This window comes from Mya arenaria, chromosome 1 (genome assembly GCF_026914265.1).
Source record: "Mya arenaria isolate MELC-2E11 chromosome 1, ASM2691426v1".
NCBI classification, from domain to species: Eukaryota; Metazoa; Mollusca; class Bivalvia; order Myida; family Myidae; genus Mya; species Mya arenaria.
The window spans coordinates 14952336-14979755 of NC_069122.1; the positions used below are offsets into that span (position 1 = coordinate 14952336).

The 27420-nt window shown below is 35.1% G+C and overlaps 2 protein-coding genes and 1 non-coding gene across 4 annotated transcripts; 2 read left to right on the forward strand and 1 right to left on the reverse strand.

Moving 5' to 3' along the window:
- Positions 1–1270: 1270 nt before the first annotated feature.
- Positions 1271–19550, reverse strand: LOC128244186 (coiled-coil domain-containing protein 177-like). 2 transcript variants are annotated; one of them, XM_052962307.1, is made up of 16 exons: positions 19470–19550; positions 17989–18176; positions 17526–17640; positions 16683–16850; positions 15907–16003; positions 15366–15440; positions 14157–14367; positions 13190–13375; positions 12816–12989; positions 10589–10714; positions 9512–9585; positions 8411–8518; positions 7849–7951; positions 7483–7592; positions 5442–5550; positions 1271–3759 (listed from the first exon to the last, which is right to left on the reverse strand). In XM_052962307.1, exons 2-16 carry the CDS (start codon positions 18118–18120, stop codon positions 3589–3591), a joined length of 1959 nt encoding a protein of 652 aa, XP_052818267.1. In that variant the 5' UTR covers positions 18121–18176; positions 19470–19550; the 3' UTR covers positions 1271–3588. The 2 variants fall into 2 exon arrangements, with proteins under 2 accessions (XP_052818267.1, XP_052818198.1); XM_052962238.1 differs by having other exon boundaries at positions 19407–19519.
- A 488-nt stretch (positions 19551–20038) lies between these two features.
- Trnat-agu (transfer RNA threonine (anticodon AGU)) lies at positions 20039–20112 on the forward strand. The gene has a single exon. It is a non-coding gene; the product is annotated as a tRNA-Thr (tRNA).
- A 1505-nt stretch (positions 20113–21617) lies between these two features.
- LOC128236505 (INO80 complex subunit C-like) lies at positions 21618–25423 on the forward strand. The gene is made up of 5 exons (XM_052951395.1): positions 21618–21725; positions 22709–22837; positions 23593–23701; positions 24485–24552; positions 24863–25423. The coding sequence occupies exons 1-5, from the start codon at positions 21636–21638 to the stop codon at positions 24989–24991; spliced, it is 525 nt and encodes a 174-aa protein (XP_052807355.1). The 5' UTR covers positions 21618–21635; the 3' UTR covers positions 24992–25423.
- The last annotated feature ends 1997 nt before the right edge of the window (positions 25424–27420 follow it).

Consider the following 27420-nt stretch of genomic DNA (forward strand, 5'->3'; position numbering starts at 1 on the left):
GAAGGACCTACTTATCTAGGGTGGGAGATAAGTAGATCCAATAATCTAACCATGCTAGAAATTCTTATCTTGCCCACGGGCGAAGATAAAATGCCCGTATGGAACTCCTTTTTAATGGTCGCCACATTGTAGTTACCCCCCTTGTCGAAGACTGTCGTCAGTAGCATCATGGAAACCTTGTCTTGTGGCAATATTTAGAACGCTTACTAATTATTTCTCGCTTCAAATGTCACCATAAAAGTTTTAACGCACCTTTCAAGAAATAATGCTTCACTCTTCTTAGAACTATTTAAAGACCGATTTGACTATTAACATAATCTGAATCACTGTGCGCATATCCATGAAAACCACGAATTATCGCATATCCATACGCAATTATTTTCACTAAGCACAAAAGATATCCAGCAATTTTTTTTTTATTTTGTTTAACTGAGGTGGGAGAAAAAGCATTCTACCATGGCCGAGAGTGTAAGACAGGTTCACCCCGACCCTCGTGCAGGGTATTTTGCGGTAACTCGGTAACCTCGTTTCCGCCAAACACCCTACGCTCGGGTCGGAAAGAAGGCCAGGGAAGATACTTATATTCCAACTCGAGCTGGCTTGCTGCAATTATGCCAAGAGAGTATCATCTTAAAACAGTAGGATGTCCAAAATATAATTAATAAGCTTGAAGTAGTATTATTACATACGAAGTCTTCATTATTGCTGTGCCTTTTACTTGTATTATTTATTTATTTGTTTACTTATTAATATGAAGTTTAGGGTATTATACCGCGAAGAAAATAAAATATAGTCCAAAGAACACACGCTACCACGGACTATAAACCTTAAAAGCCTGTGATGCTATCAACGAAGAAGTAAAATTAATGCCAATATGTTGATATGATACTATTGCAACAATGCACCAGTCAATTGTAACCACGCCCCCCCCCCCCCCCCAGGTCCGGGGATATACCGGGGATAGCCGGGAAAATGGGCCGTGTTTTTACCTTTCAGGTGTATTCGCTTTAAATATAGCGGGGAATGGGCCTTATCTATGGGTCCCTAGGGTGCGGGGGCATTTGGCGGGGATTTTACCATCTGTTCTTCCCCGCAGGACGGGGATTTTAGCCGGGGTTGGCTGGACCGAAAGTCAAAGTCCCCGCTATTCCCCGGACCTGGGGGGGGGGGGGCGTGGTTACAATTGACTGGTGCGTAAGTTTCGAGCTGAACCCAACTTCCACTAGGTAATAGTATCTTATGATAAAGGAAGTCTAACAACAATGCTATGTATATACTGATTTTTATTTCAGGTAGTTAAATATAAACTCTTATCACATAACAAGACTGTTTTCCCTTGAGTAGAATAGGCGTCTCTTTCGCGGTAAACAAACGAGACCGTCCTACGCTTTTCACATGAGGCACCTAAAATGGTGCTCAAGTATTATTATAACGTGGACGTTACTACATGTACACCAAATAAACGTACATGTGTGAATAATAAAATTAAAACAGAACTTCATGCTTATAATCACTAACACTTATACAAGTTTATGGTTATTGTAGGAATGTTTAAAATTGCAACTTATTTCCACAAGATGACATCATATATAGTGCAACAAGAAGAGTATTCTCTTACAGTTAATGTGATGTAAGCGGGCATATATGATGTCAAAGAGTCCCGTGTCAGAATACGGAATTGTGAAACCCGTTTTGAAGGTCATGTGCACTAAAATGGAACCTGTTTTGAAGTTCATATGCACTTAAATGGAACCTGTTTTGAAGGTCATGTGCACTTAAATGAAACCTGTTTTGAAGGTCATATGCACTAAAATGGAACCTGTTTTGAAGGTCATATGCACTAAAATGGAACCGTTTTGAAGGTCATATGCACTTTTAATGGAACCTGTTTTGAAGGTCATATGCACTTAAATGAAACCGGTTTGAATGTAACGTGCATTTAAGAACCTCTTTTTATTCTACCCATATAATTCATGAACCCATGCAGTTAGCCTGAGATTTCAAAAAGCTAGCCTTATTTAATTAAATTTAGGATATTGTTATAAGTAAGTTTTGCAATCCATTATCATGGTTTAAATTTGTTTTTGTTGTTAACGTGAATACCTCAACAAGACTCATTTTCACCGACAACGTCACATATCAGTACACTGGATATATATTTAAGAAATAAATGCATCATTCAAATGGCAGTGTGTACATTCAAAATAATCATATGATCAGTGACATGCCCTAATAGTTACCATTAGTTACAATAACCAATGAAACATTGGTTTATCATTCACTTCTTACCCAGTATTATAAGTATAAATGATATTTTTGGAATAATATAGTAATGGATAATATATAACATGTCAAACATTTCTTTTTGCAGTTATCAAAAGAAAATGCAAATAAAATGTACATGTAGGTATAGGAGAAATAAAACACATGTTCAGATATACTTATGTATCTAGCAAATCAATAAAACTGTGCATATAATATGTCTATTTAACAGACTACATTTAAAATTATATCACAGGAACTAAAAATGACAACAGTGAACAAGCTGTAAAGAAGAAAAAAGCAACCAAAAATCAAAAATCAAAATGTATTCAACAGCTAACAAATAGACCGTGGAATGCTTAATAACTGGAATAAAACCATTAAAAAAACATGGTACTCTTGAAAACATAATATTAAATACATGTGTGTACATGCTTTAGAAAATAAACATTAAATGACAGAACACAAGTTCACATGTTTGTAAAAAAATATATCACAATTGTTGGCACTCAACAGTTAAGGCATATGGTAATAACAGATGCACATTTGAAGGCATCACTTAAGCCTTACTTTAGCCTTAATCTACATAGTTCATGCCCCTCCCCACCCACACCCTCCACAGCTACCCAGTGAGGTCAGTGTTTTCCATATATGGCAATGCTCATAAAACTCCTTTTTAAATGGGCCATTTAGGAGGGGTTTGCATATCCCTATCATATCCTTCAAAGTATATGAACAAACAACTTACATCTTGTCTGCCATCAACTCCAAGCCACTGAATTTCATGTGACAAAGGTACCCATGAAGTTTGATACTCAATCTCTATGTAAATGTATCTCAGTAAATGAATCCACAAGCATTGAAAATAAAACTCAAACAAAATCGAAATTTGAGTCGAGGGTACTGAACATATCCTTGATAGAAAATTGGAGCACAAACATTTCATTTTTACATTGTTTGCCAAATAAATGTGTATAGTCTTTTCATAACAAATATCAGAATCTTTACATTAACACAAACAGCATTAAACTCATTCACTGTTTTATATCAACACCAGATTTATGGAATGAAATTTTGTGGATATTTTTATCAAAGCTAAATGCTGACAACCATATAGTTTTAATTAATATCCAATAGTGAAACCTCCTGGATATTTCATCAAAGCTAAATGCTGACAATCTTAAAGTTAAATCCAATATTGGAATAAATTCTGGTACATGTAGTCTTGATACACTGTCAAGACTATTGTCTGTAATAGTTATTTTCAACCATTTTCAGATTTTTAACATCAATAACCCTTTTCCCTTTGCAATCCACTGTTGAGCACTATTGAAATTTCACATGGGAGTTATTCTTCTCCGCAGACAAAAATGTGTTGCCCATCTCAAACTTGTTATACATCTCTGCTTTCAACGCCATCCTGTCGAACGTTTCTCCGCCATATTTATTTCTCAAGGTGTCCCGCAGTTTCTGGGAAGACGCAGCCACATGGCGCGACTGAAAGAGGAATGTAATTTAAGATTGAATTTTCATTATTTATCTTAGTATACATAATTTTAAGAAAAAATATGAAAAAAATACACATAAAATAATCATACAAAGACATTTTTAAAACTATATCTAAAGATTTCAGAGCAACGCCTTCATCAATAGATAAATAATGTCAAAGATACGCATTTATATAAACAAAAGGACCATTGAAGGCGTGTGATGTGGTTCATAAAACAGGATATACACCAATCAAAGCATTCTGTCCTTGTTTTTTCACATGCTTTAAAAACTCTGATTAAAATGATCATCATATTTTAACTCAACGTGACAGAAATCGCTATATTTAGAAAATGTGACACAGACATTAATTTTACCTAAGGTTACTTATGTTTATCATATGACATAACAGGAATGACGTCACATCATGCAATGCATGCAGGTTTGTTAACAAAAATATAACTTTTTGCTGATGTTTATCAGTCTTCATGGTTTGTCACATGACACCCTCTCAACCAATGAAAAGAGCAGAAACAATGCATTTGACAAACATCTATGTAAAAGTAGTTGTTTTTAATTTGAAATGTAAAATAAATAATTTACATAAATTTTTAGGGTTTAATTTTTAGCATTATTCTGCATGAGTTCAATTAATAATGGTAAGCGATAAAAGATGGTTAAATCTTCATTATTAATTATTTTCCAACATTACTTTCAGTGAGAATTCAAGGAACTTTAATTGCTAAAAGTATTAAATCTACATCATGCAAAATTATTCTTACCTTTCTTTTCTTAAAGAATGTGATAGAAATGATTTATATATATTAATAGTATTTTTTAAGTTATTGTATTAAAGGATATGTAAAATAACCTGATTTCAGGTAAATTCATTGAAATACATATTTTTTAGGAAGCCAGAAATGTATACATAACATAATACAACAGACACATATTTTTTTACAAAACTGAGCTTGATTTTGGCATGTACTACAAATTACAAATTTACATTATTTTTTTTAAAAGCTTTTGCTTGAGGCAAGCTTGTGCTTAGGCACAAAAATGTGTGGTTAGGGTTACAACTTGTCTAAAAAACAGGTAGGGTAGGTAGGCTTTTTATTGATATTTTTATAAATGGGTAATGGCTTTAAAGTAAACAGTATACCAGTATTCATCAGTAAAAAGCTTTATAAACTACATATTATAACATAGGCATTTTTTTTAAACCAACAGATATATATGTAGGATTTGAATAAGGAACTAGATGCAAAACATGAATTTGGTATGACCTTTTTTATCACTGGGATAAAAGATAACTTTCTTAAAAGCAACATGAAAATAGACTTAAATGATTGGAGCTGAGCAATGATAACAATAATTTTAATGTGATATTCATGTTCATGTAAACTTCTTATGTTTAACAAGAGCTTCTAAGGAGGTAGATGTCAATGTTCATCTGTTATTTTATAAAGGGGTGTTACTCAACTATTACAGAAGCCAGAGTTATGGTCCTTGCTAATGTAAGTATTGGCACTGGAAACATGTGTACCAGTTTCATTTAAAATATGAATATCTTTAAAGTTTTTTTAGCTTTGACCAAAGAGACAGGGAAATAAAAGCTATTACATTAACTTGATTTGTTTTCTTTGAAAAACACACATATAAATAAAACAATGTTATAATCAGCCTTATACCTGTTGTATAGTGAGCTCCTTTTCTCGCTGGATGAGGTTAGATTTCCGGTCCTTTAACTGAATAGTAGCCTCTTGCTCCTTTTTCCAGTCTGTTATATCTTTCTGTATCCTAAAATCACACAAAATATGTAGATATAATCCTTTGGTGTCCCAACAAATGAAGTAAAAATAAGCTTAATGCAAACTAGTTAAAATCACACAAAGCACGAGGATCTGAAGATGACCAATAGAAGGTCATCGTTGATCTGAAGACTTTTCGATCAGCCAATGAAAGGCCTGCTTTCAATCTTTTGGAAGTTGAGGTTAGATGTTAAATTCAACCTGGGATTCTTAATTTTTTCCAAGTGCTAGTTTCATGCTCAAAATTTTACAACTTAGGCAACATTGGGTTTTCACAGGTTTAAAAAAGACAGGCTGCTGCAGAAGTAGGCCAGGTGTTGAGGGAAAAAAAGGGAACATTGTATCACAAAGTGAACAAGAGATGTTTGTCAAACATTATGCCCCCCTGAGCGCCATGTTGTCAGGATTATATGGACAATTGAATGAAATATGCATGGACCGAAATGACAGCTGATTTGTCACTTATATTGGATGCCTTTGAGGCAGTTTTAAGATTATGACCATTCAAAGTTTGAGGATAGACTGTGTTATGACCATGACCTTTGACCTCAAAATCCATAGGAGTCATCAGCTGGTCACCAAAAATCTAAATATCAAGTTTGAGGGCCATGGGTGCAGGCATTGACAAGTTATCACACAGACAAGCTTTTTTCGGTCGATGTCACTGTAACCGTGACCTTTGACCCGATGACCCCTAAAATCATAAGGAGTCATCTACAGATCAGACACAACTCCAAGTCAAGTTGAGGGCCATGGGTGCAGGCATTGTCGAATTATCACTTCAAACATTTTCGCATTCAAGGTCACTGTGAACTTGACCTTTGACCCAATGACTCCTAAAATCAATAAGGGACATCTCCTGGTCAGGCCCAACTTCCAGGTCAAGTTTGATGATTATAGGTTCAGGCATTGTTGAGATATCACTGGGAGAAGATTTGTTAACTTTTTTGCATTAAAGGTTACTGTGACCTTGACCTTGGCCTGATGACCCCCAAAGTCAAGAGGGGTCATCTACTGGTCATGCCCAACCTTCATGTCAAGTTTGATGACCATAGGTCCAGGAATTGTGGAATTTGCTTTCAATGTCATTGTGACCTTGACCTTTGACCCCTAAAATCAAATCAGGGGTCAGCTACTGGTCAGGCCTAACCTTCAAGTCAAGTTTGAGGGCCATGGGTGCAGGCATTGTTGAGTTATCACTCAGACAACCTTTTATCATTCAAAGTCACTGAGACCTTGACCTTTGGCCCAATGACCCCTAAAATCAATAGGGGTCGTCTACTGATCAGGCCCAACCTCCAAGTCAAGTTTGATGGCCATGGGTGCAGGCATTGTCAAGTTATCACTCGAACAACCTTTTACCATTCAAGGTCACTGTGACCTTTACCTTTGGCCTGATGACCCCCAAAAACAATAGGGGTCATCTACTGGTCAGGCCCAACCTCCAAGTCAAGATTATGGGCCATAGGTGCAGGCACTGTTGAGTTATCACATAGACAAGCTTTTACCATTCAAGGTCACTGTGACCTTGACCTTTGACCCGATGAGCCCCAAAAACATTAGGGGTCAGCTTCTGGTCAGGCCCAACCTCCAAGTCAAATTTGAGGGCCATGGGTGTAGGCATTGTCGAGTTATCACTCTGACAAGTTTTAAAATTATTTTACCATTAAAGGTCACTGTGACCTTGACCTTTGACCCGATGAGCCCTAAAATCAATAGGGGTCATCTACTGGTCAGGCCAAACCTTCATGTCAAGTTTGATGACCATACGTCCAGGAATTGTTGAGTTATCACTTAGACAAGCTTTGGTCTACCGACGGACCGACCGATCGACCTACCGACCGACCGACCGACCGAAAACCTCAGATTTATCCAGCCATTAAAATTATTACGATATATTTATTCGAGGATGTTTGCTTACTTTTTAATGTTTCTCTGCTGTTCCTTCTCCTTGCGTATTCTCTCCTCATGAGCCTTGCGCGCCTTTCTTTCAATAGTTTGGGCCATAGTCTCTGTGGCCTGCTTGTCAGCCTGAAACATAATCAATCATTATAATTAGGGCAACATAAGCTATTTATCAAAATCTGACTTGTAGTAACACTCTTTTTCAGTTGCTCAAGGGGAGTAACTCAAGAAATATTAAAACCAGAGTAAATTTGAATTTGATTGATGTAAATCTTGCTCATTGTCTTTACTTAGATGTGTTCAAAGTGTCATGTTAAAAATATCAACTACATTGCTTTTGACAAGGGGCCCCTGCAAACCTAAACTGAACACTGAGCCATACCAATTGTCTTGAAGTGAGTATACTGTCCCTCCAATCATCCATATCAGCTTCGTGCTGCTGTTGGGAAATCTTCGCTTGCAACGCTCGCTTCTCTCTGTCCAACCTGGAATATAGATCAAGACATAAAGCTATACATGTTATAATTACAGTAAAACTGCTATTGCTCGAGGACGCCAGGTCCGAGCTTAAACCTCAAGGACCCGATGTTTCGAACGACCCATGTTTCAATTTCCCCAGTTTGTTATGAAATGTCTTTCAGTGTTTTTTAAGTTTGAAGTCGTCAGACCGAATGTTTACTTCGACACCGATAATGTATTGCGTTATGGAAATCGCTCATTTGGCAAGGCTGTTGTATGCTAAACTTAAAAATGCATTAAGGAACATCCTTTCAACTGTTATTGCAATCTTTACAATTTGCGAAAATTTCAACACCTAGCAATTGTTTGTTTATTTTGGAACACGCGTTCGGGGAAAAAGTGTGTAATAATGATCTTGAGGGAGTCATAAGGTTTTGTGCGTGATTTGTGTATTTGAACTTGCTCAAACATGGACTGATTCTTACCTATTCAGAGTGATTTCATTCTCTTTCCTCTGTTGAACCTGCTCAAACTTGGACTTATGCTTCATGTCCTTTTCATTCATGGAGGCCATCAGTAAGTCTATACTCTCTCTGTAACATAAAAAATCCACGTAAGTTTAAAAGGGAATAACGAAACCAAAAATCCAAAATTTAGTTTGAGTTAGAGGGTTTCAGACCCAAAGCAGGGTTAGCCCCCTATGGAAACAGTTTTCAAGGCCATCTTTATTCATTACAAGGCACAGTCAAACTTCGTTGGCTCAAACTCCCAGGGTCCGGCGAAAATAATTCTCAGGAAGTTCAACCCAAGCAGAAATGCTAACATTTAATTAAACAAAATCGGTCCTTTTCATCTAGTGTGAGCAAACAAGGAAATCGAACCAAGCCAGTTCCAACTGTACTTTTTTCCATTTTAATGAAAACATCACACAAACTTGACAAATGTGTGATAATCTAGAAGTGAAAGCTCTCAAACTTGATTTCAGGATTAATTGTAAATAAATTATTCTTGCTTCAAGTACATGTACTCGGACCCATCAAATTCAATGCAAATTGAAATTTTAATCCAGATCTAATGACTTCTATTAAATACCATGTATGTAAAGTTGCTTACAAACATATTGGGAAACATGTGAGGACTAATTCAATTTAGTCCATACGCTACATGTTTAATTCATTAGCCATCTTGAATTTTTCTCTCTTAACCATGCATTAGTAAGTTATGCCCCCAGTTGCATATACTTCACAAATGACCAAACAATTTGGTATATAAAATTGCATGTTTTACTGTAATGACCACTCATCCACAAGAACTTACTGATTTTTAACCAATTATTCACTCTACAATTATAAAAGCTAGAGTTATTTCCCTTGCCATACATGCACATTTTGTTTGGGCAAAATGTGTACCAAGTTTCATCTGAATAGCTTGAACAGTTATTGGATTATGGCCAAATTCAAGATTTGGCACTATGACAATGCTTAGGTCTCTGACGATAACACCAACGCTACAACAAAACAATATCTCAAATTTTTTCTTAAAAAAACAAACAGATTTAAGCTTATGAAACATATGACAAAACTGACTGTGTATCTTTGAGCGTTGTGTTCCATCTGTCCTCAAACTGCCTCCGCTCATTTCGGTTGGTCATCATTAATCTCTGGAAACAACAAATAAGATTAAGGAGTGATTTTTCTATGAAAGGTAAATGTTTATTACCTTAAATTTGGCCAAATTTCAATTCCAAATATACTACTTTTCACTGACGTACTGAATAACAATAACAAATCTGAAAAAAATCCAATTTGACAACCATTTTCTTCATTATTTTATAAATGGACTGTAGTAAATTCCTTGCTTAAAGTGTATTTAAGCATATAAGTTACAGTCAGCAATGCAAAATCCCCATTTTCTAGCACTTTTTCATGTATAGTTATACTTATAATCATTGTTTATAAATGCACTATTTTGGTACTGTCAAAAATTAGAGGGCACTGGCCTTTTTCGTGAAAAGGTAAGGAAAATACAGACCCTGAATTGTTTTTAAAAAAAATCCTGACTCTGGTTTGGGCAATTTCGACACCCATTTAAATAGAAATATATAATAATATGTATAAACATCTGTAAATTGTTTTTCGACAAGACATATATTCACAACTTGACTGATTCATGAAAACTTAAGTATTAAACCCTCACAAAATTTATACAATACACAGTAAACAATAAATATCAAGAGCATCGTTTAACACAATGTTTAATTTGCTTCTACGGTCTAAAAAGTTGCCCAGCGCAGTGGCTGTGCCATCCGGGCAGTCCAATGCGGCAGAGCCAGGTATTTTGATCACTTAATGCTCTTAAAGAAGAGAATCTAATGTCATTCATCAATCTCAAAAGTGGTTTAACTTAACTTCTCAGTGCAAAACTACCACAGATTCTTCAAACAGTCAAGCCTGTTTCTTCTGGGCAGCCACAGACACCTAATATAAACTCCAAACAATGCTCTTTACACTGACAACACACTAAAAAGTACAATATATTCTTTAACATACCATAGACTCTTCAAACAACCTAGCCGGTTTCTGCTGGGCAACAAAAGACATCTATTCTTAACTCCTAACAATGCCTTATTCACTGGCAAAGCAATACACTTTCCTTAAACATACCATAGATTCTTCAAGCAACCTGGCTTCTTTTCTCTGGGCGGCTGTAGACACTTGCTGTTCCTGTTTCTGTTTCACCAAGGACTTTAACTCTTCCTCATCTGCTTCCAGCTCTCTTACATTGCTCTCCTAAAGCATAAGACACAAACAGGTACACTTTGAATTAAACAGCGTGGTAAGAAACATGTACACTTTGCAATAAACGGCACATTTAGATATGTGTTCACTTCGCAATAAACGGCGCATTTTAGATATTTGTTCACTTCGCAATAAACGGCACATTTAGATATTTGTTCACTTTGCAATAAACGGCACATTTAGATATTTTTTCACTTTGCAATAAACGGCACATTTAGATATTTGTTCACTTTGCAATAAACGGCGTATTTAGATATTTTTTCACTTTGCAATAAACGGCACATTTAGATATTTGTTCACTTTGTAATACATGTTTTAAAAAGTAACTTTGAACTTGTCAATACAGTTTTTCCTTTCACCATTTTAGGAATGGGTTTGGGGCCCTTTCGATTCGGAAAAATATTGACTGAAAATGAAAATTTTGAGTAGAAATCACTGAGAATGCTTTAAAAAATAAACAGAGATGATAAAAGAATGTGATACAGTTTCAGGAGATTTTGTAGTGTTTTTTTTTTTAAACAGTGGTCAGAATTAGAACACTGCACTCCATAATGGGTGATAATTCAACAAATATAGCCAGAGATATATTACTTGTAACACATACATATGCATATTGTCATGTTCAATTTAGGATCAATGTAAAATTTCACGTGAATTTATTCTGACATCAGTTTTATGGACAAAGTTAAAGTTCTTAAACTCCTAAAACAGGTAACGCTGCCAACAGCTTCATCTATAACACTAATCACAGGAACATATATTCTGGGAATGTAGAATTACACAAAATCTGTGGTCTCAATTAAAAAGAATACCGGTAATTGATCATAATCCAACCTCGATCAATTTAAACTTAAAAACCATAAGCTTTGGCATTTTTGAACAATTACACAACATAAAACATTAAACTGTTTAATACTGCTAACTCATATTTAGCATGAAAAAGAGAAACACTATACCAACCTTTACACCTTTTTTGAACTATGTAAGACTTAGAGAAAAAATAGAGCGCGAAACAGCTCTAGTCAACAACAAAATAAACTTCCATGAAAACAAATGGCATCTACTGAATAACTACATAAATGCATAAATACCTCCTTTCTATCCGTTCTACCCTTCTCCCTTATTACCTTCTCTCTTTTCTTTAAACACTTAAGTATTGAAAGATTAAATAACTGCTACCTGCTCTGGCAGTCACCATTACAGACCATTTTGTACAATATGTTTTTGCATGTGATACCACTCATACATCAATACTTAAAACACAACTATTATGCAATACAAATATAAAGTACAATATATATATATAAATGTCTCAATAATATGTATTCATATGTTTGCAATGTGCTGTGTATAATATTTGTTAATATTGAATAAAAAACCCCAAAGAAACACTAGCTATGACTTAAATATCTTAAACAGTTTTGAGTTAAAGCCAATTTCAAAGATTTTGCACCATAACACCAGCATTGAAATTCACCCCAAGGCTATGACAATACTTTGACATTTTTTTTTCTCAGAAACAAAACAAGCTGCAAATGATCTTATTCTTGCATACCGGACATGTGTTTCCAGTCATGTGACCAGTGCTGGAAAAACCCATCTTACATACCCCATGTAAGATGAGTCACGCACAACAACGCACCACTTCTTATTCCATATTTTGTATGGTTTATGAAAAATATATTATGCCATTTCAATAAAGCGCAATCAAATGTACATGTTAGCAAGACTTTTAATGAAAATTGAAAATAAATAATCGTAAAAGACGCTATTTTAGTTACTTAAAATTACTGCGCTCTATGACGTCAGTAAACAACGTCGCACACGCTTTTTGGTGTAATTGTACAAAAGTTTGTTTTATACGTCATTTTTCCACAAATTGATAAATTTAGATATGCAAGAAAAAATATCAATCATGTTTTTCCGGTCCGAATCGAAAAAGTTTGAAATCTCAATTGGTCTGGGTTTATTAACCCAGAATCAAGCGTGTTGCTGTATGTGTATCACATTTTTTTATATTTTTTTTTACTGACTAAGAAGTTAAAGACCGGGTTTTAGAAGCCATGATCTCAATCATCCTAATCATCCTCACCTGTATCCGTTTCTTAAGCTGCTCTTTCTCCACTTTCTCTGCGGATTTCAGACTCCGAGATCTCTGAACCGTGGAGTATCGCGTCTGCCAACGACGTCTTGTTTCATTCAAGAGTTGTTCTTGCTTCTCCAATAGCCGCTGTTCCTCTGTCTTGCGTTGAGATTCAAACTCAGACTGAATATAGAAAAGATATACTCAAAAGCTATTCTTAAAGCCTTAAAAATCATTTCAAACCCCTTCAAAATGAGCTTGCTTGTGCTTGACAGAATTATCCACTGCAAGCAATCTTCATCATTTCATCTCTAAAGTGTTTTTCATGACCAACAATAGTAACAGCCATAAATAAATAAAATAAATAATCAAACATCTTTCACCTTTCGAGCCTGCTTGATACGGTTCTCTTCAGCAAGTATCCTCCGCCTCCTCATCTCGGATGACATTCTAATCGCCTCCTCTTCCTTTCGCTGTCTTTCCCACTGGATCTCGCGCAGCTGTTTCTCCTTTGCTTCAATCTTCTCCTCCTCGCCCCTTGCATACATGAGTTCGAGGATACGCTCATCCTGTGAAAAAGAAGGAATAAAGATCATTGACAAAAAAAACAAGAGTGCTGCTAAGCATACACAGTGCTCATTTGTTGTTTTCCATTCACAAAAGGGGGATTACTCAATAATCAGTAATGCCTAAGTTATGCGCCTGACTGTATATGTGCTAACTGTATCTGGCACCATGTGTACCAAGTTTGTTGAATATCTTGAATGGTTCCTGAGTAATAGCTAAGGTTAAAGCTTTTGCACGCTAACAATGCCACTGACAATGCAGTTGTTGACAAAGGGTTAATATTATGAGAGATGGTGGTTGCCCTTACATATAAATAAATAAATTAAATTAAACAATAGAGCTTCCTTTCAATAAAATGTAAATGCAAATTAAAGATTTCTTATACATTTATTTGTTATCTTTGTCAGTCATTTAAAAATTTGTTGATAAAACAATGTTGCAACATCTTCTTAAATATTTTATCTTTAAGTTAAGAAGGGGCCTCAATCAAAAAATTGTAGTAACCAAATTCAAATTTGATAAAAATGGGTACCAAAAATTCATCAAATCTGTTCAACCTTTCTGAAAGCCTTCATCAGGTAAGGATAAGATAAAAAACAATAGACTGGCAAGATCACTATCATACACCCCAAACTTTGTTTTGAGGGTGTACAATGTGTTATGCCCCCTTTTTGACAAAAAACAAACATACTGAGAAGTGTCAGTGTTCCCACTACAGCTCTTTTGTTATTTTACAAATATAATCATTACTTTGCAGAACAAATATAGAGTTTCACCACTCACCCTAGGCGTAACAGCCGCAGTCTTCGCCTCATTTTTCAGCACCTTTCTAAGCCGACTGCTAGTGAGAGGGCGAGCATCTGCTGTCCCACTCCTGTTCAACATTGAAGTCCCAGCAAGACTCAGATCTGATGCGCTGTAACTGCGGGAAATGCTGGATTTACTGGTCGATGCCCGAGCGCTTGCAGGTCTCTTTAGGCTCTTCTTTGGTTTGCTGTAAAAAAATATAATCATATCTAAAGGTATATCAGTCAAGATTCTGATAAAACACAAATTGCTTCATTCTTATACCTTTTTCCTTATAAAGAACAATACAGCTGGGTGTGTATTTGTAAATTTGATTCCTCTAACATTCCCAATTCATTGACTATACAAGACGAAACTATTGAATATTTCAATGTTAAATATATTTGTAAGATAGCGCTTGGACAATATTATTACAAACAAATACACATGCAACACAACATCCATCAATACATTCTTATCCAAAATCAATACATGTATACTCAATCATGCTGTATGTATTTGCATTATGAACTATTTAAACATCGATACATCTGATTTTGTCAGTCAAAAAATAAATTTCCATAGTGTTCATAACCCGAGTCCAACACTGAATGACCAATACACACAAATCTATCAATTGACTGACAACTGGTCAGGTGACTATCATAACAAGTTTGTAATGACCAATGAAATTATCATACAGAGGAAATTATTTCCCGCCTAATTCATTTCATTCAATTTCAAACGTCAATATTTCCATTAGCTATTCTGTCCTCACAATGTAAGTACCTGTATTATCTTTTCATCACTTTATAAGTATTAACTTTTTACCACTTTACCAACTTTTTAATATCATAATCAAATACTCTTTTATCTGATAATTGAAAATACATTCAACATCATGCCATGAAAATATCTCTGAAACTTTTTAATACTTTTAACAAACATGATATACAATGCTGTTTATTTTTTTGTCTTAAATTATGCAGAGGTGCCTGCCTTTCACCAAAGAGTTTGTGGGTTCAATCCCCATCACCGGAACATTCTCATGACCTCTCAAAAAGGTCACCAGTACTGGTTCCTTCCACGGCGTGAGTGGTTCATATCAAGTTATAGCTGTCTACACGTCCAAGCTGATATAAATTAGTGTGAACTAAATATAACATGTCTTTTTTTATACAAACAATGCAAAAAACAAGAACAAACCTTGTTGCCCTTGCCTCTTTCCTTGACAACAACTCATGTCTAAGCTTCGTACTTTCGTTATTTAGATCCTTCATTCTGCAACAAAGAAAAAGCTTTAGATGTTAAATGTTAAATAAATCAATGTTGAATAAATCAAACAGTGTCAAAGACCAAAGAAATAGGGAAGAAGGCGGCAACATATAAATAGTTTGTTTGTCAAACCACAAAAATGCCTGCAACCTGACAGGTTTTTAGCCTCTTTTGTGGTGATAAATTTAAAAACAAATGATTTGCTGAATTATGAAGGTAGGAAGTAAAATAAACAATAAAAAAAACTGATCTGCCTACAATTTTACTCTATCCTTAAAAAATAGGTAAGGAAAAACCAAATAAACTGTTTATTCATTGTAGACTAAATTATATATTATGTCAAAACAGTCAATTAACAAACCTTTGAAGAAAAATACACAGAAATGCGAGCTCAAATTTTGTTCAGCTACCGTACTCATAAATTAAGAGTACATATTGCAAATGATACTGAACAACCCTGACATCATCTCACCTCTGATTTATTTCATCATTTGTGATACGTTCATGTCCAACTGACGAGGCCCAAGCCGTCCTCTGTCTCTGAAGACTTCCGGAGTCTAAAGCTTCCTCTGAAATTGTAAAAAATTAATTCTTATCGAAATGTAATTGTATTATCATATGTACATTCATGGTTTTAACTTTTTGAGCATGTAACAATACTAGAGTACTGGTAGTAGCTTTGAAAATAAAGATTGCAGTATTTTTTTTATTTACAAGCCAGAATCCTAATACTGCCAGTATAGTGCCGGCCATCAAAAGATTGACAATTTGAGCAGGCCAGTGCATGGCTTGGGGGCTTGTACTTTTTTTTCGACCATAGTTTTTAACATACTTCATGAGTTAATAATTAATGCTTAAAATTGGCATGGGACTCAAATCTGAAAAATTGCAAAATTTTGCATAAAAATTTCAAGCGCTGAGTGCTTTTCCTGACATCAGAAAAAGATCACCAGGAGATAACATTTGTATTTCAAGGGAAATGGGAACTCAAATAGTACATAAAACACGGCACTGCAACTGGATACCAATATTTGCCAACATCAACTGTTTTCAGTTTATTGGGGTCAAAACTTGACAGGTGAGTTTGGTTGGCCGTCAACAAGCCAGACAAATGGGTTTTCTCCAGTTACACCTGTTTCCCTAACAACACAAGACCCACTCCCAGACATCATGTCAATGAGTGTGATATGTTATCATAACTTTCTTCACAATCAGTGTAATATATATAATGTTTAAGCTAAGCCTTACCTGATTTAGATCTCTTAGTCCCCAATTTTGACCGGCGAGTCTGATTCCTCAGCACAGCGGAAGGGGTTTTCTTGGCCTTTGTGATCATCGGCTTCCGACCGCTAGTTGGGGCACCTCTCTCGTCATCCATGATTCGGACACGCTCTTCTCTGCACAGGGCAAGTTTTCCTTGGTGAGAGAAATAAGTATAGAAATTGTCATTCAACTTAAGGCAACGTAAAAACTCTTATCAACAAGAACAATTACCTACTAAAACTTCAAATTCAAATGATGATGTATACATAATTATAGTTTTATAAGTCATGACTGTTACATGGCCAAATATAAGGAACATTGCTTGACTTGAATTCTTATTTGTTCATAGTTTTCAAGTTTCAAGATTTATTTACAGAATATCCAGAAGGCCATGTAGACAAAATTTAATTCATTTTATAACAGCGTATAGCAGTGGTCAAAATTAGCACAAGCCCTGCACTTGTGAAATGTCTTCCGGGCTTCCTCAAATTCTGAATTTTATATAGCAGGGCTTGTTCAAAAATTTGATGCCAAAAATAGTACTGGTATTTGAATTTTGGCTTGTTAGTCCAAAAGTCTAATTTGGATGACCAGACTATAGTAAAACTTATTAAAATACATTGCAAGTACATTTAAGTCAACTATAGTGACACAATAACTATTTATTTTCCAGCCTAATCAGTAAATTGGATTTACTACTTAAACTAGGTGCCCAAAGTAAGAAAAATATCTCAAAATAGGCAAAAGCTTGTTATGAATCTACTTTTAAGCATTCAATCCTTATTTGGGTTTTTTCCTTAATTATCTTTGACAGTTACATGTACTCACTTTCCCTGTTATGTTCATGTTCATCATATATGTTGTAGATGGTTCGCAGCGGGATGTCCTGCGGCAGCAACTCTTCTTGGAACTCAGCAAGCGGCTTGTACAGCAGATCCACAGGCTTAAACAAATAAAATAGATTTATATTATTGCGCATGTTAATCCATTGGTTGACCTTGTTCAAAAATTTTTTTTGCATATCTTGACTTTTGCTTTAAAAAGCAAAAATTTCATTCCCTCAGGTTAAAATTAAAATTTAAAAATGCAGGTTTTCCAACAAGTTCCTGAATTTTAATTCCAAATTCAAAACATTAAGCAATAATTCCCCATAAAAATAGGTGCATACACTTGTTCTATAATGGTCTCCTTTTGAAGGCTGCATAAATAGAAAATATATATTAATATGGATCTACAGGAAATGATGACCTTCGAACCATAAACACGTCACATTATCAAAAAGTAAGCACACCTTGGCTCCTAGCCTTGAACATGCCTCAAGGGACCTTGGACTGGTGAGAACATATTTCCCCTCTTCAAAGTGAGGATCTTCAAAGTTCATGAGGTCAATTCGCGGCATGTCATCATCCCTGGTCTCCGTCATTGTGTGTGATTTGGCAGGGACCTCACTGAAGATACGGCTTCTGTTGAAATCACAACCTGTAAAATATTTAACAAATCTTGTTTTATCTATTTGGTGCATTTCAGAGGTCAAAACTAGCACAAGCTTGCAAGCCCTGAAGTGATAAAATGCTTTCAAGGCTTGTTAAAATTCTGGATTTGATAAAGCAGGGACCGTTGAATATTTTGATGCCAAGCACTGGTGAAAGAATTTGGGCTAGAATTTAGGCCAAAAAACAAAAAAGCTGCAAAGCAAACACTTCTGCTCGTTTATTTCTCTCATTTCAGGTAAACAAGATCTTCCATTTCAGGTTGTTCATTTCCAGATCTGGACATATTATCTTTTTTTATAACTGCTGCTATATGCATATCAAATAACCAGTTATACTTGTTATACTCAAAAGTATGACTATGGATGAATGTACATAAAAATCTCTTGATTAGATATTTTGTAAATTCAAGATGTTGGTTTAAAGCTGCACTCTCACAGATATACCATTTTTACACACTTTTTTATTTTTTATCTTTGAAAGAACAATTTTTTACATAAATATCTGCATACCAATGATAAAAGATTGCTGAAAAAAAGATCAGATCACAGGTTTGCATATTTCCGTTCAAAAATTAATGTTTTATGGCTTAAACCGTTACTAACGGTGTAAGAAAAATTCATAAAACATTAAAATTTGAACTTAAATATATAAATCTGCGATCTAAATTTTTGTCAGCCGTCTTATATAACTGGTTTCTATGGATTTTCGCAAAAATTGGCTTGTTTCAAGACAAAAAAAAAAAGTTGCCAAAACGTTCAATCTGTGAGAGTGCAGCTTTAATTTTGAAGTGAACATCACATTGACGATGTGGAAGTAAACAAATATTTTCATGCAAATATTTAGAATGGAAATGCACATTTGATTATTTCAGATCCAATTATCGAATACAGTTGTCTTTTTTCATTTAATTATTGTTAATTAAAATGTAATTGATATTTGTCCAGTTATCCAAGACTAATCGTCAAGAAACTGAAAATAAAAATTAAATAAACGCAAAAAAAGAGAAAAATGCAAAATTGGATAAAACAGTGGAAATACTTTTAAATAGCAATGAAACCAAAAAGGTTTATGCCGAAATTTAATGACGTGCATGAAAAATATCAACAAAAACTAAGAATGGAAGTTGGAATGAAGTTTCATGCTGAAACATGTTGCATGCAGCTACAATCATGGAATACAACGATTAACTGCCTGGCTGCATCCTTTCATTTCATACCAGTGACATTGAAAAAGCTTTGAGCATCTTTGAGCTTTTGCTCGTCGTAGTAAGACGACATACTTATTCAATAAAAAAGAAAAACACTTGTCCTCAGTATTTTTCGTTCGTGCAAGCCGCCATAACACAACAAATCAAGCTCTCGCGAGAGCTGAGTAGGTATAAGATATAACGTCCCCATGTAAAAGTGTCCATATATTTTGAAAGCTCAAATGCAGTGATCTCCCCTGCCGCTTATGGTACGTCTTATATTTGTTGAGTTCTTTTTTTTAAATTGTCACACAATGAACTTTTAAACCAGAGTTCACGGTTTATAATGGTTTATAGGTCCGTGACCACATCTAACCAAACAAAAAAAGCATTTTCGTCGTTGAAGATGCCTTTTAAATCTAGCATGGACCAATAACAATCCTACTCCCAGAATCCAATGATACTTTATGACAGACTGTCAGTGGTGGGGGGGGGGGGGGTATGGGGATGGTCTGCGGATTTCAAATTATTTGAAAAAAAAGAGAATTCAGTGAGCGTTTGCTCATTTAAATATCAGCCCAAATGATGTTTACCAGCCACTACTGTTAATTGTATCATAAATTTCGTCATCGTTGTAGTGTGTGTGTGGGTAAGAACCAGCCGCCCGGTTAGCTCAGTTGGTTAGAGCGCCGTGCTAGTGTTCCGGCGGTCGTGGGTTCGAGCCCCACACCGGGCGCACTATCCTCCCAGTTTACTTTACTGGTGGCAGCGGTAAATGGCAGTAGTGCCTCCGTCGGCCTTAAAGGTTAATGGGGGGAGGAGTGTAGTGTGTGTGGGTAAGAACCAGCCGCCCGGTTAGCTCAGTTGGTATTTCTGCTTACACTGTTTTTGCTGTGAGTTCGTTGCAAATGATACGATCACGTTCTTTCGTGAATGTCTTCCTTTGCGTAAGAAACTATCTAATATGAAATTGAATTACTTGTTTCATAGCTAATCACATGGAAATGCTCTGGATCTCGAATGTTACTCCTACTGGCGCCAACCATCAATTATCATTTCATTAGATTTCGCAATTCCACTTGTTCAAAATATGCATTTGCACGTGAAGCAGTTGTTTCTTTGAATAAATGTTCCTAGTTTCTTTTTTTTCTACCAATAACCATTTTTGTATAAATGTATACATGGAAACTTTATCATATCCATGCTCCGAGATGGACGCTGGTTTATATGATTTTTTGTGTGTTTCTCACTGTCTTCATCTTCTCTTCCTAAATTTTCGGCTCTATTAGTCCTTCTCGGGCCGCTGATTCCGTATTCGTATTTCCTCGCTAAATTCAGCGCCTCGAATTCCTCTAGAATGCTATGCACACTTCCACCAATTCAAATGAGAAAAAAATATCTTAAAATTCATTTACACATACGTCAGAGTCCAGACAAGCCAGGAAACCAAATGAAGGGCCGTTGCGCGCCCTATATACTTTGTCAACGGTCTTCTATATGTCATTGCCTTCTTTCGTCTTTTATTCTTCTACTTTTGTAATAATGCTTATGTTCATCAATCGAAAAACGCGCAAAGTCGAACTATAACTCAACCAAAATTAAAAAATATATATGTCAACTCATTCTCATGTGCAATATACATGTATATTTTAAGTAGCTTTAATTTGAGACATTTAAACAGACGTATCTGCTTATCCCCTTTTCATTGTTGAACTGTATTTTATATGGATTTCACTTTTCTGTGTATTGTTATGCACGGGTTCGGGGTGATACGGGAATCCAGCAATTTTTCGAAAATTGATTGGAAATCGAAGTGAAATTCAGTTTGGGAAAAGTTAAATCCACGCATTACTCATTATTTTTTAACATTTTTAATTGTACATGTAATGGAATATGCTTCATAATGGGTTAATGTTTCTCTCTTTTTAGAAATTGATCTTAAAATGAGAAAGTTTTAAAAATATTTCGAAAAAAAACTCGATTGGAAATCGAAGTAAAATCCATTTTTAAAGAAGTTAAATCCACTCATAACTCATTTACTTTTGAACAATTGCTTTTTTTATTGATCATATAATTGAATACGCTTCATATACCTGTTGTTGTTGTATGTGTTCATTTTTAATCGTTATTTCTTGCTAATTTCTGACAAGTTTTATTTCGTTGGGCAGTAATCACTATTTGAAGTTTTGGGTCGATGTACCTTGGGGTCGAAATATCCTGATACCAAACAAACGCCTAGTGACTGCGATCAAAAACAAAATGGCGACGCCCAGTAAAGTCCGAAAAACCAAATCAAAATCCGTTTCTAGCCCGATCGTTACGAAGAAAAAACCTGTGCTCGTTACAAAAGTAAAATGTTTATGGAATTATTTTTAGAGTAATTAATTTTATTAAAATAAACACTGTTCGAACAGGCTTCGAACTACAAGTAACAAGAAATTAGAAAAGTAAATTTTCGGATTCAGTAGACATTCTAAAAAATAAATGCCGTCCAGGTTATTTTAATTATGTTGAGCCCAAATCATTAAAACAGATTGCCTGGGCGGCATTTATTTTTTAGAATGTCTACTGAATCCGAAAATTTACTTTTCTAATTTTCTACTTAAAGCTGCACTCTCACAGATTTAACGTTTTGAAATCTTTTTTATTTTTTGTTTAGGAACAAGCAAATTTTTGCAAAAAAAATCATGGAAACCAGTTATAAAAGAATGCTGACAAATTTTAGATGGCAGCTTTTTATAATTAAGTTTAAAAAATGATGTTTTATGCATTTTTCTTACACCGTTAGTAACGGTTTAAGCCATAAAACGTTAATTTTCAAACGGAAATATAAAAATCTATGATCTGATTTTTTTCAGCAATCTTATATCATTGGTTTGCAGATATTACGCAAAAATTTGCTCTTTCCAAGACAAAAAATAAAAAAGATTGTAAAAATGGTATATCTGTGAGAGTGCAACTTTTAATGGCAGGAGTGCCTCCCCAGTCTGAAATATAAGGCATTCAAAAGGGGATTCTTCTAATCCCTGTAAAAAAGATGGCATTGCCTTATAAAAAATATATGTCCACATAGAATTATTTGGACTACCGTTTGTTATATATTAGTTTGTGGGTTCAATAAGAAACGGTCAATGTACATTTAAAATCTCATTGGGGTGAGGATTGATATGTGTGTGGGTAAGAACCAACAGCCTGGTTAGCTCATTTGGTAAAAACTCCATGCTAATGCTCTTGTGGTTAGCATTCCAGTCCAACACCGGGCGCATTTTTCCTCCCATGCTTTTTGAAATCAGACTATATTATACATTGTTTAATGTTGTTTTTCATTGCAGGGAGAAGGCAGTGTGATTCATGTTGAAGGTGAATCTGTTTCAAGTGCCATTTTCGATGAAGAGTCTAGGGACAGTATGGTTTCCATGACAACACAAAAAACACACTGCTTCAAAAACCCTAGCTTTGTGGTAAGTTTCAACAAATGTGTAGGTTCCCAGCAGGGGGTTGACATTAATGGGAGATAGATAAAATTATTATGTTCTGCTACTTAAAGCGGCACTCTCACAGATTGACAGTTTTGACATATTCTTATTATTATTTTGTGGACAGTTTTTTTATCAGGTAGCACACCTGATAAAAAAAACTGTCCACAAAATAAAAGCTTTGTTCATAAGCATGTTTTTTTCATCCCAAAATAATATAACAAGAAACATTCGAAATGGATGTTGAAATATCAACCATAATAATAACTATTATCTTCATATAACATTTAAACCCTTTTTGTCTATCTTTCTACTATGACAGTCATTATGGTCACCGACTATTAGCTGAGAGGGCCCAGATTATAACTTTGTTGCTGCCAAAATAATTTGTTCTGCTTTTTATATTAATTTCCTTTTTATCTCCATATTTATGAAATTGTAATCATTTCTTTTTCCTTTTGCAGTTTCTTTTTTATCACTATATTTATAGAATGTACATGTTTGTCTTAACATTTTTTTTGCTTTCAAGAGCAGACTTAGAACAATGATATGAGTTCCGAGTCTCTGAGAATGAGGTACATTCGATCATAATTATTCTTGCATTTAACTTTGACTAGTTAATGGAACGAAAAAAACATGAGCATGGAATAATATCAAAAGAAAAATTCACCGTAAACATAATTGATGTCAGTAATAGTTAAAAATTTTAAGAGGAATATCATCATTTTATTTTCACATAGCACTCTAGCATTGGGGCTTCTGGGACCAAGAAGACACGAGCATGGAAGAACCTGAAACAGATTGTATCGGCTGAGAGGGCCTTGCCATATGGTCCTGATGACACCACTTGTAAGTTAGAATTCATAATTTAGTTATATACCCCTTATAAACCAACAGTGTCAACTCTGAGTTCAGGGGCTGTATTCCATAGGGTCTTGAGTCTGAGTTTGAGACTCTGGGCCCAATTTCTCGAAACTTCTTAAGTCCCTTATAACAGGATTAAGCTAAGCTCGCTATTTTTTTCTTGGAACTTTTATACTTTAGATAGGAATTAAATTTATGATTATCAGAATGAAACAATTTCCTTTCCTATAAGTTCAATTTAAGTATGTTTTAGCTAATTGAAATAAGCTACTTAAGCCTGTTAAGCTTAAGAAGTTTCGAGAAATCGGGGCCTGGCTCATAAAACTGAATTCTTAAATGTTCCTAAATATCTATGATAAAACTTCCTAAATATCTATGATATAACTAATTTTGACAAGAGATGTTGGCATGATTGTAGAACAGATGATTTAAAACATATCCAGCACTTTTGACCATATTTACTCCTGTAATAGCAATATATAGCCTGAGTCTCAAACTCAGAAATAAGACGTTAATTAATCGGGGCCCAGATTCAAGACGTTCATTTCAATGTTATTTCATTCACGCTGAGCATTGGTGATGAACTTCGATGCAGCCATAACTATTTGAAAGTTGAAAGTTGTTCCAATTATCCCTCGCTCAGCAGGTGGAAACATCCAATACAAGGTTACATAATAATTTCATCTTAATGGACATGTAAAATTAATCACAGTATTCATTTTTTTGTCAAATTGAAATGTAAAATATATGATTTAAATTATGTTTCAGATGGATTAATAGATGCTCCACCATCATTCAAGCCTGCAGTAAAATACTCAGACATTTCCGGACTGGAAGTAAGTTATTGTTTATATCTACTACAGTATTTCAAGAGACCAAGCTATAAGCATGGAGCCCTCCTCTCAAAAATAATTTAATAGTGTTTGGGTTACTTTGGATTGAAATCATTTAAGTTTGATTAAATTAAATAATCAAAAAAGAGGACATGTAAATTATCAAAATTAACAAAACAGTATTACATGTAACAGTATTACATGTAATTTGTTTCTTTTTAAACCTGTAATATGACAAACTACCATGCTCCAATATTTAACAGTCTCTTACCCTTGTATAATGTGATTTTATTGAATAGTCTTAATATTTCAGTCAACCTATACAGATCCACAGACAAAATTGCGATTCTCCAATACAGATGAGTATTCCAGGATAAAAATGATGCCTGGTGACCTTGTTACCGGATGTCTGACGTTGCGACGAGCAAATATTCCTGTCTGACAACTGGGATGTCGATTATTTTTAATTGAAGCGTTGATTCTATTACGGAATGTCTGACATTGAGAAGAGCAAATATTCCTACATGTATGTGAAACTGTGATGTCGATTCATTTACCGGATGTTTCACATTGCGACGAGCAAATATTCTTGTGTGACAATTGTGATGTCGATTCTGTTACCGGATATTTCACATTGCGATGAGCAAATATTCCTGTACGACATCTGTGATTTTGATGTCGAGTCATGATTCTGTTACGGGATGCCTGACATTGAAACCAGCAGATATTGTGTGAGGACTGGAGTGTCGATTGTTGTGGACAAGTGGAAAGACAAGACAGCTAGTTTGTTGACTTCAGTTACGACAAGCCATCATTCTTCTTTTGAGGATTTGACTGTCCAGTTTCTGTTGCCAAATAAAACAATAACAGACAACCAGATTGTTAAAAATAAAGTGTTTCCGTCCAAAACACAATATAACCAATAATTATGTTAAAAATTACTAGGGCCGCATTCCTTTTAAGTTTCATGTTATATAAATATATATACGATATATGAAATATGAGGGGGGTTTTTACACACAAGAAATGTATGTGTGCAAGTTAGTATGTTTTACAAAATGAAAGTACCCAAGTTCAACACAAGAGTTAATCACAACAAAATGATAACAGTGAGGAGAAGTAATATAGAAAAGTAAAGGCGGGGTGATATAGATTGAAAAATGTAAGAGGCAGCATTGGTTGTACAATGTGGTGAATTACAACTTTGTTTGCAAGAAACAGAGTGGTTCAGATGTTTGCCATTAAATTTATACGTTGAAGAAACTCATCTATTATGCCATAATTTATGGTGATCTAGATGTTCAGTAATTTAATAAATTAATGTAGTATTTCAAACGTTTGCTAATTCATAGTGTTCTATAAAGAGTTTTTGCAGAGTTAAATTAACACTTATAAATAAGTTCCTGAATGGTTTTAAATTGTATATCTGTATTATTGAATGAGCCATGGACATTTGAAGATATTCCAATGGCAGGCGTGTAGCTGATTGTACACAAATAAGCAGTTGCGAAATGAAATTTTGACAGGTCGAAGTTTTTGTCAAACCCAAAACCCCGAATTTGAAATACTGTTATATGGGTGGAAGCTGGAGGAGTGACCCCAGCCATTGGAAAACTTCGAAGAATACAGAAACAAAAGAACAATGTTAAAGCTTTCTAAATGCCAACATTCGGTAAAATTACAATAAACTGTAACCAATTAAACATTGCATGTGCTAACACCCCCTCAGTCTTCCTAATTCCTGATTTTGAAAGTTAAGCACTTTCCTTTTCTGGGGAACTTAATATGTATGCCCGGTTGTACTGGCATAAGTACGCCCCTGTAAGAAGATACATGTATTACGAAATGTGAGTTATTGCATGCAGTTGCTGTAATTGGAGGAGCATAAGTGTATGAGTTTGGGCTTTTTAATGCAAAGGTCTGTTAGTCAATGGTTGTGCATGGCACTTAGGAATTGCACATTCAGTTTGAATTTAAAAAAAATACCCCAGATTATGTTATAAGGCTGGTGTAAATAAATCCATGTTATTTCATTCTGGAATTTTTAAGCACAATTCAACAAAATATGGTCAGTAACATAGATGTCTAACAGTTACTGTTTTTAAAAATACAAACAGCTTTATTGGTATGGCCAATTCCAATTAACAATGATTCCCAACAGAAAAAAATGCCAGATGAGGTAAATTTGACACCACCCTGGGAAATGGATTTGGCTGGGTTTAATGCACCAGTCAATTGTAACCACGGCCCCCCAGGTCTGGGGAATAGTGGGGACTTTGACTTTCGGTCCAGCCAGGCCTTTGTAAAATCCCCGCCCTGCAGAGACGAACTGCTGGTAAAATCCCCGCCAAATACCGGAGGGACCCTAGGTAAGGACCATTCCCCACTATTTTGGGCGCGAAGACAAAACCATGGCATCACCCTTTGCACTGCGGGGCCACTTGAAAGGTTAAATCACGGCCCATTTCCCCAGCTATCCACGGTATATCCCGGTCCTGGGGGGGCCGTGGTTACAATTGACTGGTGCATAACATCCCTAGATTTTTGATGGACATACAAACTCTTACATATACAAACATCCCTGCTCAATATCAAAAACAAATCAATCCGCTCCCACTCAGTCCATCCTTCCATCCTGTTTTTTTTAATATATTAGTTAGATGAAAATGTCATCATATGTGTAAAAGAAATCTGGATGCTCATACTGGTTATACAATGTGTAACGGTCCGCTGTAGGCGGATGTGTGTTCATAATATTCCGTATAAAACGGAAGTACGTTGTAGTACGTATGTTACTTGGTAATATATATGCAAATTAGCAAAGCACGGGATCTGTAAGAATAGAGAAGTTAGTGTATGTAAAGACCAGTG